The 19,920-nt window shown below is 35.0% G+C and overlaps 1 protein-coding gene across 4 annotated transcripts in view; it reads left to right on the forward strand.

Moving 5' to 3' along the window:
• The first annotated feature begins 2,682 nt into the window (after positions 1-2,682).
• The window catches only part of LOC132912505 (sodium/potassium-transporting ATPase subunit alpha), a 166,564-nt gene continuing 149,326 nt past the window's right edge, over positions 2,683-19,920 (forward strand). For all 4 annotated transcript variants that reach the window (XM_060969980.1, XM_060969978.1, XM_060969979.1 and 1 more), the window contains exon 1: positions 2,683-2,727. In XM_060969980.1, coding sequence (XP_060825963.1) covers positions 2,698-2,727 — 30 coding nt within the window. In that variant the 5' untranslated portion in view covers positions 2,683-2,697. The remainder of the gene's footprint in view (positions 2,728-19,920) is intronic.

Consider the following 19,920-nt stretch of genomic DNA (forward strand, 5'->3'; position numbering starts at 1 on the left):
GATCAACAATAAGATAGTTACGAAAGTTATTAGTTGCTGTTTGTTAATTTTTACATCTATTTTTAGCTTGTTAATTCATAAAATTATATATTTATACATACCTTATTTTTTAAATGAACTGGTATATATGCCTAACAAATCATTTAAAAGAGAAAAAAAGAATCAATGAATACCTACGAGGAAGAGATAAGGAGACAGTATCCAAATGCAAAAAAATATGATTTATATGTACATACATACTTAGCTTCTCTTACAAAACTGCTACTTTCCACGAGGACGTTTTCGCTAGTAGCATCCGATGGTAATGCATCGGGTGAAAAACGACTCGGCTGATACGTGCGTGCACGGCTGCAGAGATCTTGTATAAAAGATTAATAGAACAGTTGTTTTAACGTATTACGGATGGCTATGTAGATTATTGTACTCGAAGAATATTTTGGAAGATGTTTTCGATAATCGGAAACAATTTTGTTTCGGTTGATCTTTTTTCTTTATTAGACCTTAATCGTTATAAAGGCAATAAATGCAATTTTAATAACTATTATGAATATTACAACTATATTGAGTATTACTGTAATACTTCAATATTACTGAATATTAGAACTGTAAAGAATAAGAAACTCAGTTTATCATTAAACCGTTTATTTATAGCAAAGTTGGAAGTGCACAGAATGTACATAATATAAGAAAATATACGCAATATTCAAAATATGGTGCATTTTATAATAAATTAAAACAATTTTCTACCAAATTCCTATACTTTTAATTATATTCTCAAAAATATGAATTTGCATAAAAATTTGCAATTTATTTATTATGTGTTTCCTATAATCTTCAATTTGATAATAGTATTTGTTTTAAACGCCATCTGTAATAGAATTATGTGTTACAACTACATTGAGAACTTTTCACATACCAGTGAATCTATTATCATCAGCTGGACGGAGTTTTAGACGAAACTTGCACAGCTCGCGTTCCACCTACGTTTCAGTTGAAGTATTGTATAATACCGATGCAATCCTATCGCATCGCAAATAGCACGCGTGATATGCAGCTACATGAGCATAAAACGAACAGTTACGGCTGAAACATGGGCGACACTTTAATTCCATATATGTCAAACTACTTAAACGTGACATTCACAAATTAATTCTATTCGAATGTTCGAATCTATTTTCTCAGATTATTTTTCTAATCTTTTCTAATCTTCCGAAACGATGTTCTATTTTGCAACACTTTATCGAAGAGATGGAGTGTCAATTGTATTAATCGATATAATCGTTCCATAATCGTAGGGATTATACAAACGATCGCGCCGCACGATGGCGCGCTTCCTTGTAGTTCAAAATTCGTAAAAAGCATGTCAGGCTTGACCGCACTTAATTACGTAAGATCAGTGGGGGCAAAAGCGTGCAGGAAGGTTAATTTGCTTTGAATTAAAGCGAATCTTCTTTCGCTCGTGGATCGTCGACCGAAAGAGAGAAAGACAGTGGGAGGTAATGATTCTGTCCAGCTGACACCTAACCTCAACCTCTCATATACAAATTTACCTATTAACTCATAGTACAATAGTTTATAAATGAACGTCATTTGGAAATGACGAAAGTATTAACTACTTTTTCGATTAGCAATCAGAAAGGAAATAGCATACATACCAGAAGGTCTCATATGAAATCATTACCGATTTGTGACTGCTTATGGAGGTACTTGAACACTTTTATCATAGGAAATATTTTATGTATATATCGTATGCAAATATTTTATTCTATATATCTTATGTAATTATTTGATGTGTATACTGATATACATATGCATACATATATTTGATGTATATGCGTTAAGACTTTTTGAACTAACAGTACATGAAATGTAAATATCATGATAATACCTGAAATATTCGATCTAAAAATATACATAGAAACAACAAAACATTTGCTGCAAACACATATTAAATAAGAAATTAGTCTACAGTAATAAGAACTATAGTCTATCGCTATCATATTGTCATATCGCTTACAATAAATATCTTGCAATTTCGGCATAGACTTTCAGATTCATTACAAATTTTACCAATAAATATAATCATTACAATGCCAATGAAATTTCAAAATAACGCGTTTTACAAGTGTTCGAATACAACCGTGAGCTACTATATACACTGCGTGGTATGAAGAGAGACGAAGAAAGGTTATTCAGAATGAAGAAGGACAGATATATGGTATACGAGCATCGTCCTCGCGAGAATGCCATAGAATGAGAGAGTTGATAAATACACCTATGTAAGGAGGGGAAGTAGTTACTGTATTATAATTATAGAGCAAGAGCGAGTGAAAGGGACTTTTCGTATCGGTCATCGAAAGTGGAGGGGCACACGCGATCTTGATGAGCCGGGGTGCCTTCGTATCGCTTGTAAACTCGTACCCATAGTGAGCCGTAGTACATGTAGTATGAAAAGAAGCTTCACATCGTGACGTCAGCATAGTATTTCGGTACGAGCCGCGTGAATCGTTACGAAATCCGTGCTTCGCGATTTATTTTGTTCAAACGGAAGTGGAGACGTGTTCGAGTTGAGCTGCGAGTGTGCTTCACGACTGAACAAGATCAGTGTCGTGTATAGTTTCAGGATTCATTTGGTCATCCGTAAGTGCGGCGCGTGCATCAGGTAGTCGGAACATCGACCGACACATTGTTGTCAAGATGGCGTCGAAAGGAAAGCTAGCGACTGAGGTCAGTGACGTTTTTCTCTTTTTGCTCTTATATATCTACAACACTGGTTCGGTCACGATGCAAGTGCAAGATATTCGGATAAGAAATGGTTGAATCCAGCGTGTTTCACGTAACCTTTCTACTTTATCGATTAGTTCATCGAACTTATGATCGACGATAATTGTGTTCGCGCGCTTTGACGACAGGTCTCGCGTTCACGAGAACGTCATACTGTCTTGTAAACCACGCCCTTGAAGAGTCATTTCCATGGAATGTTTTTCATTCATCCTCCTCATTAATATATTTTACGATGTTATATCGCGAACGTCGATATATCTTCATTCGTATAGGCATTCAAAAGGATTAGCGTTAGATAAAAATGCGTTTTAGTATTCAAGTTTTTATTAAACTTACAATGAAAAATATGCAGTTATACAATGTGTCAAAGTTGTTTTAAGATATTAGTTTACAATATTGTTTTATCGTAAAGTAATTTAATTATAAGCGAATTGCAATAAGTTTGTCGGTATGAAAACATTACAAGCGTGTAATTGCATCTGCAAATTATGATTTCTCGTTTATGGCATTAGAAATATGATCTAACCATGAAATCAAGCAATCTACGGATTGACGTCTGTCTTCTCTTTCTTTCTCTCTTTCTCTCTCTTTCTCTCTCTTTGTCGCTCCATCTTGGGACATGATATACACGTGGCTTTGAGTATACAATACCTGTTGTTTTCTCGTTGAGGATACTGTTGCCACACATTAAGCGGTTGACTGATTCCAGATATTCATGTGCATAAATAATATCATGCGGAGGATATTTTCTAACATCGTATTGAATTACGATTTCTTACCGCGTGATATTGTATTATATATTTTATGTTATATATATATATATATATATATATACTTATTCATTTCATAATTGATAGAATATATCGAATTTATGAAACTATAGTTTGATTATAGGATTGTGTGGGATATTACAACACTATTAAAGCACCTTACTATAATAACAGTATAACAAATAAAAGCAGTATTTTTATTTACACAGTTGCATCTCTTAAATGGGATCTATGGTATAGGATATCTTACTGTGTTTTATTTCAGATACAAATATTTAGAAAGTTGGAGCCTATGTCTGTTTAAATATACTAGTTTCTCTTTCGAAATAAATGTAATATATGGGGGAATTAATGTGGTAACAAACATCATAGTACATACTATGTGTTCCTGTTATAGTTTGAATTTATTGTTAATTTATTTAATGATATAATTAAATATAATTAAAAGAAATATAAATTTGTCATAGTTGTCATATCATATTATAGAACATAAACAACATTGGTTGTTGTTTTTCAATGTAAACAAACCTATCGATCTATATTGAAACGTATAACAGTAATTACAAAGAAAAACTTTTATAATATATTTAATTCTGTTCACTATAGATTGTATTTCTTATCTTAAAAGTTTAGTTATAATTAGTTGTTTACAGTAAATAATCTCGTTTAATTAATTTAGTAATTCAACATCGACTTATACTTACAATTATTATATTACAATTAACCATACTTAGGTTTCCTCCTTTGTGACTGAAACAACATTATTTTTATTGTTTCTTCGTGACATAATGCATATTTCATAACAGTAAAATTGTTCGATATCGTTTAAAATTATCTATGTCACCGGTATATTTGGAAGTTGTATAAGTTTTTTTTATGTATGTATGTATATGTCAAGGTCCGGATACTCGTAATGGTAGTCATCCCACCGGAAAATATGAAGTAACAGGCAATAAAATCCCCTAGAAAATGTCGTACAGCCTACTTTCTAATCCCTTTCTGAAAGCACGTGCTCAATGGCTATGAATGAAAATATATCGTATCTTTAATTTAAAAAGTCAAAGTCAAATTTCAATTAATTTCAAAGTCAAAATTTACGTTGTCATAGTTATTATTTTGCGTTAGTAATACGATATAATTGTTCGTATTTGAAATATACGTAAAATCAAGGATATAAATTTGAATAACAGTTTCCTAATATGGTATGCTTTTGGACTTGAATATGGTTTGTTCGACGTTGTTTTCTTTTTGGCAAGTTGCCACTTGTCGGAAAAGCAGCTTTATTTTTATGCAGCACGATGTTCGACCTCGATTTCGGGGATATGTATTACAAATATCGCCTATATAGGAAAGCCTAAAATATAGAAGCAGATCTCTTTTGGAAAAAAAAAAAGAAAATAACAGTGCAGATTAACTGTACTAGTTATTTTGTTCTGTGACCTCGATCTAAAATCAACAATACAAAATGTCATTGTGATTATTTGATTCATTCATTAAAAAGTACGATGATTATCGTGGATGTTTTTGTCAAAGGTCGTTGATCTCAATCAGCGCTGACTGTTTTCTGTATCGGTCGACAAGATCGCGTGTGACTATTTCCATCTTCCTACTTACTCATTTCACTGCTATTTTTACTCGTAGAACATAGATTATAATTCATATTATGATAAAAATATTACTAAATACTCAATAACCAAATACCTATCCTCTGCCATAACTTAATTTCTAATATGCTATGGTATTTCATATTATTAATAGTAAGAGAGAATAATATTTAGATTTTGTAAACTATTGAATATAAAATATGTAAAATATTTGAACTGTAAATGACTAATAACTAAATATTTTGTATATCGATCTTTGAAGTAAAAAGTAGTGCGAAGTTCAAAATCGGCCCTGACTGGGACAAGTGTTTTATGAATTGGCCACAAGATGGCAGGAGGTGGACATTGGGAGAGCAATGTAGTAATTTGTGATACACACGTCAGTCTGGCGTTTCTCTCTCTTATCCTTTTTTTTCTCTCGTTCCTCGGAAGCCCCTCTTTGTCGTTCTCGTCTCACCTTCGACGCTAATTTGAACGATACGGTTCGCGTTTATTATCGCTAAATTAGCCATTATGTCGTTATTTTAACGAGTCGATGTGTGTCAGGGGGCCGTGCACACGCTTCCAGTGTGTCCACTGTATTTCCTCGTTCAATTTCTCTTCTGCTTGTTCAACATTGCCGTCATGACATGACCCATCTTTGAAAGATATTTCTAGTAATTGTTAACTCATTTACATCGGTTCATAGTTTATTATATCTCATCTTGCAAGAATTTTTCAGTTAGTAATTATCCTTCATGGTCAAGAATATGATTGATATTTATTTGCAGGTTATTGCAACCATTGGCTTAGTACAATCAATGATCAGATCAGATGTCGCTGACGTCCTTAAGTGAAGTTCGTTGACAATATCTGTTCCGATTATCATTATGTCTTCATTCTAACATCGATAGTATTATATATTACATCACAAAAATCTATTCTTCGTCTGTCGTCGACTCAATAAGTACATTGACAGAAACTAGATTGATCTTGATATCTCGGGTTTAGGTTACTATGAAAGTTACATTGTCGTATAGTTTGTTCTTAAATGAAATGTAACTGTACAGTAAAAATGTTTTCGACTGTACTCACGATACACACGACAGGCAAGTGACGTGTCTTATTAATCCCGGGAATTATTCTAATAAAATTTTCTGTTAGCATTTACTCGATGTAATTTCATCTTAGGCTCTTCGAAATTTTTTCCATAACAAAGATTAAAGATACCATATTTAATAATTCATATAATTGGAGATTACCTTTTTTAAAGACATTTATATATTTTGTATTATGAATTCTATTTTTGGTGGGATATTAGCAGCGCATTAATCGTGAAATATTTGCGTGTTTGTGACAATTTATTCAAGGACGTGTTTTAAAAGACAATACACACGAAGTTACTTTTTGGAATGTCACATTCATTATACAATTTTACACAATTTATTATGCATTATATGTTTAATATATATTTATTAATATCCATTAAAAATCTTTCATAATTCAATAGAAATTCTACCAATGCGTTCTAATTATTACTAGTTCAATGGTACTTCGATCGCCACATCCGCACAGTTGCGGTTCTAACCGATTCTCATTACCTTTAACAACATAATCTCTTATACATACATCGTACGTTTACAATTACCAATTCCAACCTATGTATTTACAAAAATCTTTACGAAACTTACATAAATGTATTTATTAAACCCATATATTCACATTAATCTTTGATTGTAAATTATTCTATAAAAATCTTACTAAACTAAAACTACTATCTTACCAATTCATATTACCTGCCATAATTATGGAAATATTTATGTACAAATACATACATGTACAGTTACATACAAATAAATATGTACAACTTTGATGCATTAATGTGATAAGGAACAAAGTGTATTCTGCTTAGAATCGTATTGAGCGATAATTTTATGGAAGCAATTCACCAGAAATAAAACAATAGAATAGCAGTTTATTTTTGTTTCATGATTGTAGAACCAGCATAACAGAATACCTCAACGTATGAAATTTGATTTCAAGATACAATTAAGCGAAATTGTAACAATAATATTTACAAGTTTAACAAGTTCGATTTTAGCGTGTTGTATCTTCCTTTGTTTAATCTAGAATTTACCGTAGACAAATCTCGCTGCTGTTGACATCGGTCAAAACCATTCTAAGGATAATCCAAACGAATCGACGTTACATTACACAAAAGAAGTAACTACTCTCGTCGTCGTAGTTCCACTAGCTGCCACGCCTTTCAGATATACGTTACGAGCTCGGTTTCTGTTTCCACAAGGGAACTAAGGCCGTCAGTTTCGAAAGCAAACACGTCTCAGCGGATTGTGGTTGGTTTTATCAGTGGTCGTGAATCCTCGCGAGGATCCGACGATACGGTTTTGCGAAGGATATCCGATTCGAGGTCAGACCCATGACAGTGAAGCGGCCAGATTCGTCTCGCGAGATCTGGCTCGATCCAGCTGTTTTAATGGTGAACTTCCGCGAGATGACGACGCGAACACCGGAGGGGTCATCCCACGCGGCACGGGACTATAATTCCTGGGAAGGAAACCGCCCTGTATATTGGCCCTTTTAAACTTCTTTACCGACTAATTCGTTGTCGCATCCGCGCTCGCGCGCGTGTTCCACGCTGCTGCTTTGATTATTTAAATGCCAGCCACGCTCTGTTTTTTCCTCTTACGCTGACAATGCGGCTCCCTTCGTGTTTACCATGGTTCGTTGATTTGACGTTCGTTGCTTATAAAATAGTAGCCGATCAAGGGGAAACGGAGGAGTATCTCTATATTTTATGGTTGATTAGTTACAAATTCATTTGAATGCTCATTAAAATAATTAATTGTTCGCGGTCGATGTCCTTTTTTCATGGTACTAATGGTACTAATTCGACTTGGAAAATAAACTTTAAATATCACTGTGGCGACATCCGGCCATAGAGGAAATCGCGCATGCATCTCAAGAGTGGCACAGTCCGTTTCATATCCTAATACCTAGCAGTGCATCTGAAAGTATCGAACGATACCTTAGAATTCTGTTTACTAAATGCAACGTTTAAAAAGAGAACTCAGAACGACGAAACACAGAATAAAAGATGAAGTTGTTAAAGGATATTAAATGAAATTTGATGTGAATTTTAAGTCGGTCCATAATGGGTTACATCGTCTACCCCTTCGTCACGATTAAATTAATTTCGAAGCTAATTTAGCTAATGTAATATTCACCGAGCGACTTCCTGTGGCTCGGGTTACTTGTTTCTTCAAATTCCCTGTAGTAACTCGATTTCTCAATTACCTACGGCCGACGTAAACGTTAATATTCGGGCGAATCGTGAAATTGAAATTTTACACATCGACCACGTGTATCTTAACTATTCCAGTTCGAAAAATTTTATGACAGCGCGAGCTTGTAGCATTGAAAAGACAACGATAAGTAAATTAAGGTGTAATTAATATAGGAACGAACAAAGTGAAATAAAACCGCGTTTACATTAGGCGGTTTCTCTGAACGCGGCTTAAGGAAAACTCGGACGAGCCAACAATTTCATTTCCATTTGCTGATGTATCTCGCTTTCGCTGATATCGCATTATTATACTTCGTGTGGACGTGTACGCGTATTGTTGCTTTCACGCCGCTTGTATATTCCAGTCGATACCGTGTTCCGGAGATAGCAGCTTATCCACCGATAAAATTATGTAACGCCGACACACGAGAATGTGTACGCGACGTACACGCGCATGTTAATAGGTTTAACTTTAATTAAGAGCCCCTCGAAAATTGTTGCTGACCTCTGTTGCACCAGAGCGCGCTGGCTTAATTTCGAAAAATTTCATCGAGGTGTAACGATTCCTAGTATTTTCTCGCTTTTTACGTGGTTTACTAGATGCATTTTTTCTTTTTTCTTTTTTTCATTGAATTTTAGTCAAAATTGATTTCGGCAACGGATTTATTCTCGATCGACTTTCGTCAGTTTACAGACCGTGTTTGCAATTTATGGAATATTCGATATTGATAATCGTATTTTGATTTTTCCTATTCTATTTTCCTATCTCGTAGCATAGCGAACTGTAGCACGCGTAGTACATTTAATGTTTGCATAAGGAATCGTGGATGGTGTGGAGACCAATTTGAAATTAATGGAATATTTCGAATTAATCATATTCCGGACTTTTCTATTTTGAAGGAGTTAGGCTAGCGTGGTATGCATAGAAATTATGCGAGAACTTTGTTAAAGGAATTATGATGAGATGACGCAGATTCTCGTTCGAGGTGACCAACTAGATATTCGATTCCTTAGTTTCAATGGCCCGTCTATTACAGCCTTATTACCATACGGTTCGATCCATTTTTACCTAACTGACGATGGAATTATTCATCAAATAAAAATACACATAGCGGGCGAGTTCGCTAAATTTAGTGGACCATCTTGACGCGCTGTTGCTAATTTCACACACTGTTTGACCTTTCGTATCAAACATAGGACTCGGCCTCTTCCACCATCAAAGGCAATTACTCTGCTCTAGCATTGAAAGGGGATGGAAAAATAGTTAGCAATTGTGACAAGCTTTCGGGATTAATTGTCACCGGCTTGCTTAATTCTCCGACGAAGAGGATTCTACGATCTATCTACAGAATGTGACGAATATCTAAAATGGAACTTTCCTGTTTATACCTCGTTTCTGAAGAGATCTAATTTTTTAGAAAATCTTCAGAACTTTATCGAATAGATAGATGTCGCGAACAGGGTCTATTATTTGCTAAATTGTTATTCATTATGCACGAAGCATCCCACTGACCTCACTAAAATAAAATAGTCAAACTCGAAGATGGTATCCCCCTAGGGGTAGCCATCCACATGTTATTTAGCAATTAAGCTAGAAAAATTTACCGAATATCCAGCTAGACAAATTGTAAAGTACAAATTAAATAATAATAATAATAAAAAAAATAAAATTATACACGAGGGATAGGTGAAAAGATTCGAATAATATCTTCATTGGATGTCTCGGTTTTGAGGAAATCAAGTTGGACGATTCGTCGAACACGCCTGAATTTTATCAGTTCTCAATTGGATATCATTTTTCAATGGTTATTCTACGTACGAAAACATGTCGGAAATGTGGAATGAAGGTTTTTCATGCGAAGGCTCTTTTTTATTTCTTTTTTTCGAGAAGAACGAAAAGTTCTTCGCACGGTAAAAGTAAGTCGCGAGAACGTGTTACAAAATTCTTCGTATGGGGATTCTTCCTACCGGAATATGTAATTTGAATATTCATCCGACGCAGCGAACGTGCTTGCCTAGAACTCGTTACTTTCACAGCTCCAACACTAGCAACATTGCATAAAGGATTAATCTTTCCCCCTCTATGTTAACTGGAAAATACACGACGGTTATCTACGTAGGTCGCTTTCAAATTATTTACCGACTAATTTGATATTTACGCGATTCCCGTGTTCACGAATTAATTGAACGACCATGAAACGACAAACTCTGTTACTCGCGGCGTAACGTAATAGCATAAGAAGCAAAGGAACAAGAGTCATTCGCCTGCTTCGCGTGCATTCTACAATACATAGAAAGTTACATCAGCGTGATTGCATCGTTACGTAAATGAAAATTGTTTTCTTACTTCTTTAATCTACTTTTTGCTTTGTTTACTCTGTTTCAAAAGTACAAAGTGCCGCCGAATAACGTCTATAAGCGGCCGTGAGGTGATTCTTTAGGGAAAAATAAAAGCAAAAATGTAGAATAAAATGTATTCGTCTGAGGTTTTGTTTTCGAGGAAACAACAGACCTCGGAGATTTGTTATATATATTTGAATTTGCCTAGTTAACAATTAGACACGAGTAAACAATTAAAAGCAGGTTATTCTACGCGTGAAAATAATTACAAAATTGGAAGAAAATTTTCCCGTTTATTTCCCGTGATTTTCAAGGAAATGGAGTTTGTTATAATAAATATATTTTTTTCGTAAACGAAGCGTTTTACGAAAATATTTTATTCTGCATTTTTCACTTATTTTTACATGTAGAATAATATCCTATAGATTATGTTCTTCTATTTAATCTGCAATTAGCCACATTCCAGTGTATTTGATAAATTTCCAAACTCAATTTTCTCGGAAACTAAGCCGCGGATGAAAACATTTCTTTTATATTTCTTTCTGTTGTTTTCTCGAAAGGAATCATTTCATGATAGGTTGCACATGTTACTCGGCCGCACCCTGTGTATTTGTTGTTTCAAAGGAAAATAAATTTTCTTACGAAATATACATTTTCAATTTTCTATAAGACACGACAATCTATTTTTATTTTGTACGTTGTGTGCCATTGTGAATTTTACATATTTTAACCGCAGTAAATTTAAATGTACTGTACTCGAACGTTTAATTTCTACAAAATATTATATCGTAGATATGTACACGTTATTATTGTTATTCAAATCATTCATATTGCTGGCGATTTTTTAAGTCCATGAAATTTATTATATTACATATTTTTATATATTACACGTTATTGTATTCGGTTGGCAACAAAGTCACTTCAGTTGCCAAATCAATAGTTAATACAGAAATGTAAGCATATTAAAGTCACCAAGTGTGAACAATTTTCAGCCAAAGATAACCATAACTACCGCTAAGAGGACATTTCGCGTCACAGTTTGGGTATCCAAAGTTGAAATATTGGTTATTTTTAACTGATCCCATATAAACTCAATTATTCTCGTTAAATACACCTTAGTTCGACAATATGATTTTTATTTCGTCTCGTTCCGTGCGTAAAATACGAATGAGTTTCTGTCGGTCGTCAGATGAAAATTCTTTTATCGTCAGCCAGGCGAATTTCATGACCGAGTTGTTCCTTTCTTCCGTAGCTATGCGAGATTTTATGGTAAGTGCGTGCTTTTTCTCTTATCGCGAGATATACCTTGATAGAGATATTCCAAACCGGAGAGGCTAATTTTTTCCCAGAGATAATTATATTCTCGACGAGCCGATCATTTTGCAAGGAAGTCTGGCGAGGGTGCTGTTATAAGCCAAGAGGATGGTAATTACGTAAACTTCCGTTTTTCCGATGGGTTCGAAGGAACGATGAGAATTTTAACGAAATAGCAACTGTGTTCGATCGAGTCGTAAAGGTAAAATTGTTCGGTTCGGGAAGAAGAAATAAAATTGTAACGTTGGTAGAAAGTGGAAATGCATTTATAGAAAATTTAAAGGTGGAGACATTTGCAGAATGCATATGATGTGAAAAAGTATGTAGAACAAGCTAAAGCACACTTTATAATATTATAGTTAGCAAATAAAAGTAATCTCTATTTATGTTTCATTTTCTTAATCACACTGATACAAATATAAATTTGCATAAACGTCCATAAACTAGCAGTCTCCTTTATTTCACAAGATTTCTCACTACAAACATTTTCTAAGATAACAGACCTCTAAGTTAACTTTTCTCCATATCTATAGATGTAAATTTTCTCCCAAATTTCATTGATATGATCACAATAGTCTGGTCATAATAGCAATGAAAATTCAAAGAATTTCACATAACGAGCGTAATATGTTTATGAAAGTTTTGTGTACGATGCTTTCGTGAGTCATTGTATATGCACCGTGAGCATGTAAGCAGTTACACGCATGTCCATCGATGCGTGTCGCCACCCTTTGCCTGCTAATTATGCACGAGCCCCCTCGTCAACGGTGCACGACCAGCAGGTTGCTTGCTACTTTTGACCGACACACGCGCGTCATCGTCGTCGAGCACCACGAGACTCGCTCTGCTTACCATAGCCTCACGTGCTCGTTGTCGTCGTCATCGAGTGTCGTCATTCGTAGAGGTTGAAGACAGCCTGACATTTTCGAGTTTCCACGCGTTGGTAATTCTTGCTCGTTGCAAGAATATCACGGTCCTGACCTATATTATCGTACCATGGCTGCTAGAGCATAGGTCACGTGCTCGCGCCGCCCTGGCCATTCTGGTGCATCGATACTTCCCTGCTTTTATACTCCTGCAGTTTTTCGACACGTTGGAATTTCCGGGTCGGCGCACATCACATTAAATTATTTTATTAAAGTCTGTAATTTCGATCTAAAATCGTTGAATTCTTACGTTATTAAGTCGTTTTAATATCAGCGATATTAAATGACAAGGAAAATAATGCGATCTGATGGTTCTTTACTCATCGAGCAGTTCTTCTTGAAATTTATAATTCTATTTTTCCTTTTTATTGCATTGGCTCGCCTTATCTGAAATCCTTAAATTTCTGCAAGTCTTTCGAAACATTTGCATTCTCATCTGAGCCTTGAAATTTCTCAAATTAGCCCAGCAGAGTTTTATCGAATGCATTTTGCGTTTCTTCATCCACCCACGAAATTTTGCCCCAAGTCTGCAATTCGCAATTGCTCTTTGACGCAAGAGGTTTACGTCTCTCCAACCATTCCCGAATTTTGAATTTTCCAGAAATCTTGAAACGTTTAATTTCGCGTAAAATCTCCTCGTTCTTCGTTTCATCTCGGATCATTTCAGACCTTCGAACCGGATCCAGAATTTCCTGTAACCTTGCAAGCATTTAAATTCTCGCTCGACCCTCGAAATTTCTCAAATTAATCGAACCATCAAGACCATGATTTTGGGCTCTATTTGCATTCGATGTAGTGCAAGAAATTTTTCTCCATCCATTCACCAATTTCCCCAAAGTAACGCTATTTAACGAGGGACGTGACACTTCCAACGAGTGTCATCTTTACACTTGTATAAAGCATAGCTTTCCTGCTCCAAACAGAGCACGTGCGGCCATAAAAGGGCCAGGCACGTAGCACAGACTCTCCACGCGAGATTTTGCACGATGTATGTGCCAGGATCGAGAGGGTACACGAGTACCTCGTGATAGAGACGACGAAACGCTGTGGTCGACGGAAAGGGTGGATCCACCACGTGCTACGACATGGTAGGCCACGACATTAAAGCGAAACCGTGTTTACGGATGAGCAAGTCGTGCGGTTCGAGGATCGATCATTACGAATTCATCGTAGTGAACGCGAAGGATAATCGAGTAAACATATCGATCGGTTCCCGATCCCGTTTAATTTTGTTGACGTAAGAAGTTGTTGTTGTCTGCGAATGTTTTCCTGATCAATTACAGGACCCTCATAAGCGAGAAGAGTTCTTGTTGTTGTCGTTGGTTGTGGAATTTTGAAATCCTTGAGAAGCTTGTTGGTACGATAATAAAGATCATAATGGCTATGTCTTTTTCTTTTCTTACTATAGTTTAAGTTTGATTCATCCTTCAAAAATGAAAGGATAAAATTTAATTTTAACGTGTAAAATTAATATAGAAAAATTGTTTTTCCAGTGATGGTATTTCAATCGATCGGTTTACTATCACGCTAATAGCTCGTACGTGTGAAATTGTCGATAATTACGTCGGATTTATTAGAGATAATTGTCCTCCTGTGCCTTCTTCTGAGCATAAAGCGGCACCTGCCAATTACAAGTTCACACGAATTAACGTTCATTTGCATTGCAATCTTCTTTCGCGAGCCCCATCCTTTGCCAATCGACGTCTTTTATTTTATTTGTTTTTGATATTAATACTATGCAGGAAATTATATTTCGAATGAAAACTTACATCTGACCATGCGAGGCTTCTTTAGACGTCAGCACGATAGTAATAATTTGCTAGCATAGCAGTTCAGCGAATATATTTACATGAGAAATATAATACTTGGGTAAGAGCTTTTGAGAATTGTAGATGTAATAATAATAAAAGATTCGCTACGATACAATCATACTTGGTTTAGCAAGCTATGGTAAAAAAGATTGGCAAGAGAGTGGCACGTGGAGATAAGAATTCTGAAAGAAATATTGGCCGGCTCGATGGTGCGAAAGGCTTGCATCGTAAGCAAGTCTATTGTAGCTTGTGCTGCGCCAAATTTCCGGATGTTCCTTTGATATATATAGGGAAGCAACGCCAGTCGGGTAATCTCAATTTCTGGGTTACTTCGGACCCTTTGAACTATTAAGAATCTTTAGATTCCATCTAAATCTTCTGACCACCCGATACTCCCGGGTTTCATCGTATCCTTTGAAATATCTTCTTAGACTCCCTCAAACACTTTGATTTCTTCAAATTCTTCGGCCAAGTTCTCAAGAAAATGTGAATTCTCCCGAATACTTCCGATTATCCAGAATTCTTTTATTCTTCAACAAGATTCAGCTTTCTCTGCATCTTTTGGCTTTATCAATCCTTTGAACCATCCGCAACTTTTAGAAAACTTTCGAAAATATTTGTATTCTCGCTTGGACGTTGGAATTGTTCGATTCAATTCGATCGGATATCGTGACTTTGTATTTGTTTGTACGAAACAGAGTTGGACGTTATTCGAATTGTTTTGAATATCTATCTTTATTGCCGGAATAAATTCGTATCAGTAGAATATTTTATCCGTGGAACAATTACTTGCTTCCGGTAACAAATTATTTTCTATATTTATTCGAATAATGATTGCAGACTTATTTTTACTATTAATTTACCAAATGAATAATCTACCAAAGAACAATAAACTTTCTAATCTGACACTTGGAAAGGTTTATAAAAGCCAGTATTGCAACAATTGGACAACGTTCAGCTTTTGGAAATGCATCTCACGTTCAGTACCATGTCCATCCTCCATATTTTTATTTATTTTTTATTATTTAATTTGTACTTTACAACTTGTCCAACTGGACATTTGGTAAATTTTCTTAACTTAATTGCTAAATAATATGTGGATGGCTACCCTCAGCGGGATACCATCTTCGAGTTTGACTATTTTATTTCTTTAGCGAGGTCAGTGGTGTGTTTTCTTTTTAGTCTTCTTTCTATGAGAGTTTTGCTCGCTTCAGCAGCCACCTGGTTTCGATGTATTGCCGTTCTTTCCTCGTATTTTTCTGCGTACCTGCCGATTTTTTCCTTGACCGTTGGTATTATATAATACATAAATATCTATATATCATTTTATCCGAATAAATTCTTACGCGAATATAAGTTATTCGATTAAATTTTTAGCCACATAAATTCTCGCACGAGTAACTTCTTATTCGAATAAATTCTTATTCGCACAGATACGCGTTTGATTGTATAGTTCTTCACTAGTGGTGAATAAAACTTGATTTTTTATTCTTATCAATTACCTATTGTTCGAATGACATTTTTCCCGACGCATTGATACGTGATTCTCTGATTCTGCGTGAATATATAGAGCAAAGTAAATACGTATCGATGCTCGTGGCTATTGTAACATTGTCATAATTGGAGATAGATTGGTAAATACAAACGCGCGTTATAAACGCGTTCTCATTATCATCCATATTAAATATCGTATTGTTTCCACGTCAACAGTAATTAATTACCTGCATCATAATTTAACCAGTTCACCCCACCTATTCTGCTATCGTATCTCTGACCCTTTGCATACGCTACTTACATTAATCCAACGTATACGATTCGTGAATTTCTCTTCTCCGAAAATATCGATCGATCGATAGTCTGATATTTCTGACGCACGCTACGATGAACTATTATTTTCCCGATTATTTGCGTTTGATGTCCGGTTTCCCTTGGAAATCTCGCTACAATGTATTGTTGATTGCGGCAGCACGAGAAAAAACGATCGTACGAAAATCGAGGGCGATTTTATTGTTCGCTAGGCACGAGGAAATATAACGATACCTATTGTTCTTTCAACGACGCCTTCGATGCTTCATGGTGATGGCCGCCCCTGAATAGTAATAAATCGATGACATTGCACGCTGTTTTCATTTGTGATCTTTAACGAATTATTTTTAACCCGCAGTTCACTCGGACAGTTGCATGCCTGTTAATGTTTCATTTGATTCGTCAAGGGATATTTAGTTAAGGGTTTAATGTGATCGATAAATAAGGAAGAAATTGTCCTTTGAGTCTCGTGTTTTACATTTTTTATGGTTGAAAAGAGAGCAGGTTTGATATTCTTTTAAAAATTCTTACGTTTATAACATACAAATTAGCGATGGTCAGTTCAGTTATTTTGAAATATTAAGAAAGAAAAGTATCGAAGCGTAGATACAAACGAACGAGAAACTATTGTAGATCTTTTCTGTACGTAAAATGTACTATTATATATAAAATGGTAATTTCGCAGATTTAGCAATTAGTCCGTTAGAATATCCGCATTCGTGCTTTTGACTATTCACATGCGCTTTAATGTTCATAAACTGTCCATAGAACTATAAAGTTATAGAGCTGAATAGCCAGAAGGTGTCTGAAGATTTTTTAAAATACGAAGTTGCCAAGGTAACATTGTTAGAACGCGATGAGAAACATTTCGTTTGCGCTCTAATGCTCATAAACTGTCCATGGAACTATAAAGTTATAGAGCTGAATAGCCAGAAGGTGTCTGAAAATTTTTTAAAATACGAAGTTGCCAAGGTAACATTGTTAGAACGCGAGGAGAAACATTTCGTTTGAACTTCATAAATTTATATTCTTCGCAACCGCTTAATGTTTTATAATGTTCACTGGCTTACCAACAGATAATGAATATTTATGCAGCTTCATATTTTTCTATTTGTTTTCTCTAACCGAACAAATGAAACCTAAATGGAGATTTCTCTCGGCGCTTTATTTTCGATATTTTTGCATACTATACTTTTATATTCCTCATAAATGCGGAGGTAGATGAAGAACCGAAGGAAGATCCAAAAAAAATATATACCAAATAAAATACAAAAGAAAAGAAGACATATAGCGAAAGGTAAGAGGAGAAGTGCCATAAACGAAGTACAACAATAGCAGAGAAAAAAACTATAAAAGTGTATAATATAAATGCATTTAATTGGATAATGTAACGTAACACAATACAATATTGATACGTAAGATGGTGATAAGTAAAGACAAAACTCATTCTAAGCCGAAATGCAAGAATCATAGTAAATAAGTAATAAAATAAAAAAAATTAATTTCTCACAAGTGCATGAACATCCGTTGTTTACTTATCAATAGCCCGTAGATGTCTATGCATTTATGGGATTGTCCGTTATCTTTTTCGTTACTATCTGTTGCGTATAGATTCTACAGTTCTATGAAATTATAAGACATTGAAGCGTTTATAACGTTATGATTAGACCGCGATTATTCGTGTAAATTCACAAACTTTTATAAATGTAAACGAAAAATGGGAAATTTAAAGGTAAAAAGATGTAGAAAACATACGTTAATAAATCGTTAATAAAAATAATAAAATATCCAAAGCGAAGAACGCGTTATAACATTTACTAGGTGAAACAAATTTCTAATTAGGTTTCATCTGCTTTATCGTTTTGATGAACATGTCAATTTGCATAAACATGCACAGTCTACTTATCGATTATGCGTGTTCGCATTTCGCTCACGTATTTCAAGAACCACGATTTTAGGGAAAACGAGTTTCGACGTTCTGAACTGTTATATTGGGTTGGCAACTGAGTGATTGCAGATTTTTCAATAGGTGGCATTGACAAAATCCAATAGTTTCGCGATGATGCAATTGCAATACAACTGCTTTCTCGTGATGAATGTTTAAAGTTCCCTTGTAAGACTCTACCAGCAGAAAGTACAAGGAACGATCATCATTGCTATAACAATAAATAACTAATAAACTACAAATTATGAATTATGTCGTTGTTGCAGCAGATGAGCGATCTCCATTTCCGTCTCTTCCTTCGCACTGCACACAGTGTGCTGATCTAGCTTGCGAGAATCCACTCGCACGATATTCAATAATTCTGACACAAGGGTATAATAACGACGATAATGGTGGTATAATATGCCACGAATTAATTAGACATGCAGCCATAATGAAGTGCATATCACGCAATGGGCGTAGTCCTCTGAAATATTCTACGCCTGGCTGATTGATTTTCCTCGCGAAGACTCAGCTAAATATCGAAGCCGCGTGGTTTCACAACTCGCGTATTTACAGATGCGTACGTGTCCTGAATAGATTCGTACGCAGCTGTCGGTTAATCGAACGGAAAAGGCGTTGAAGCGTAGAAATATGTTACCATGGAATGGTATTTTTTGTTCATATCTTGTACCATTATTTACACTGTAAATAAAATCCTTTACGTAATTCTGTATAACGTATGTACATTCTTATATATATATATACGTATAATATTCTGAAGGAATTTGTTGACTGAAATAGAGAAGCCATCGTCGTATACGATGAAGTTTGATCGCGTTATTACCTGCCAGCTTCTGCCTTGCTTTCTCGAGGTGAAAGACCTTATGAACAAAATAGTTATCTTCTTAGATCTCATTTTTAGCAATTGTATCGATAAAAATATGAATTTGCACAAATAAGCGCGGTCTTGCAACGTTATATATACAATTTCTTAAAATGTCATGAACCTGTAGAATCTAGGTGGAACAAATGGTGACGAGAGAGATACCAAACGAGTTCTTGGAATTCCTTGCAACGTTTACAGCATTAAGAAATAGAATTTAACGATACAAAATTGATGGAGAAACATCGCATACGGCGCAACGTTGACTCAACTCAAAAATCAATTCAAATTCGTATTTAAAATACAATATTAGCCCCCTGATGATTTTTTATTCGCGTCTTTACTGTACTATACTTTATGCTGTAAAATACCTATACGTATTTTATTTCTATATAACGTGTATATATATATAAATAAGTAAAACTGTCATCTCCAAAAACTATATATATATAACGCTATTATATTTTTGGAA

This window comes from Bombus pascuorum, chromosome 12 (assembly GCF_905332965.1).
Source record: "Bombus pascuorum chromosome 12, iyBomPasc1.1, whole genome shotgun sequence".
NCBI classification, from domain to species: Eukaryota; Metazoa; Arthropoda; class Insecta; order Hymenoptera; family Apidae; genus Bombus; species Bombus pascuorum.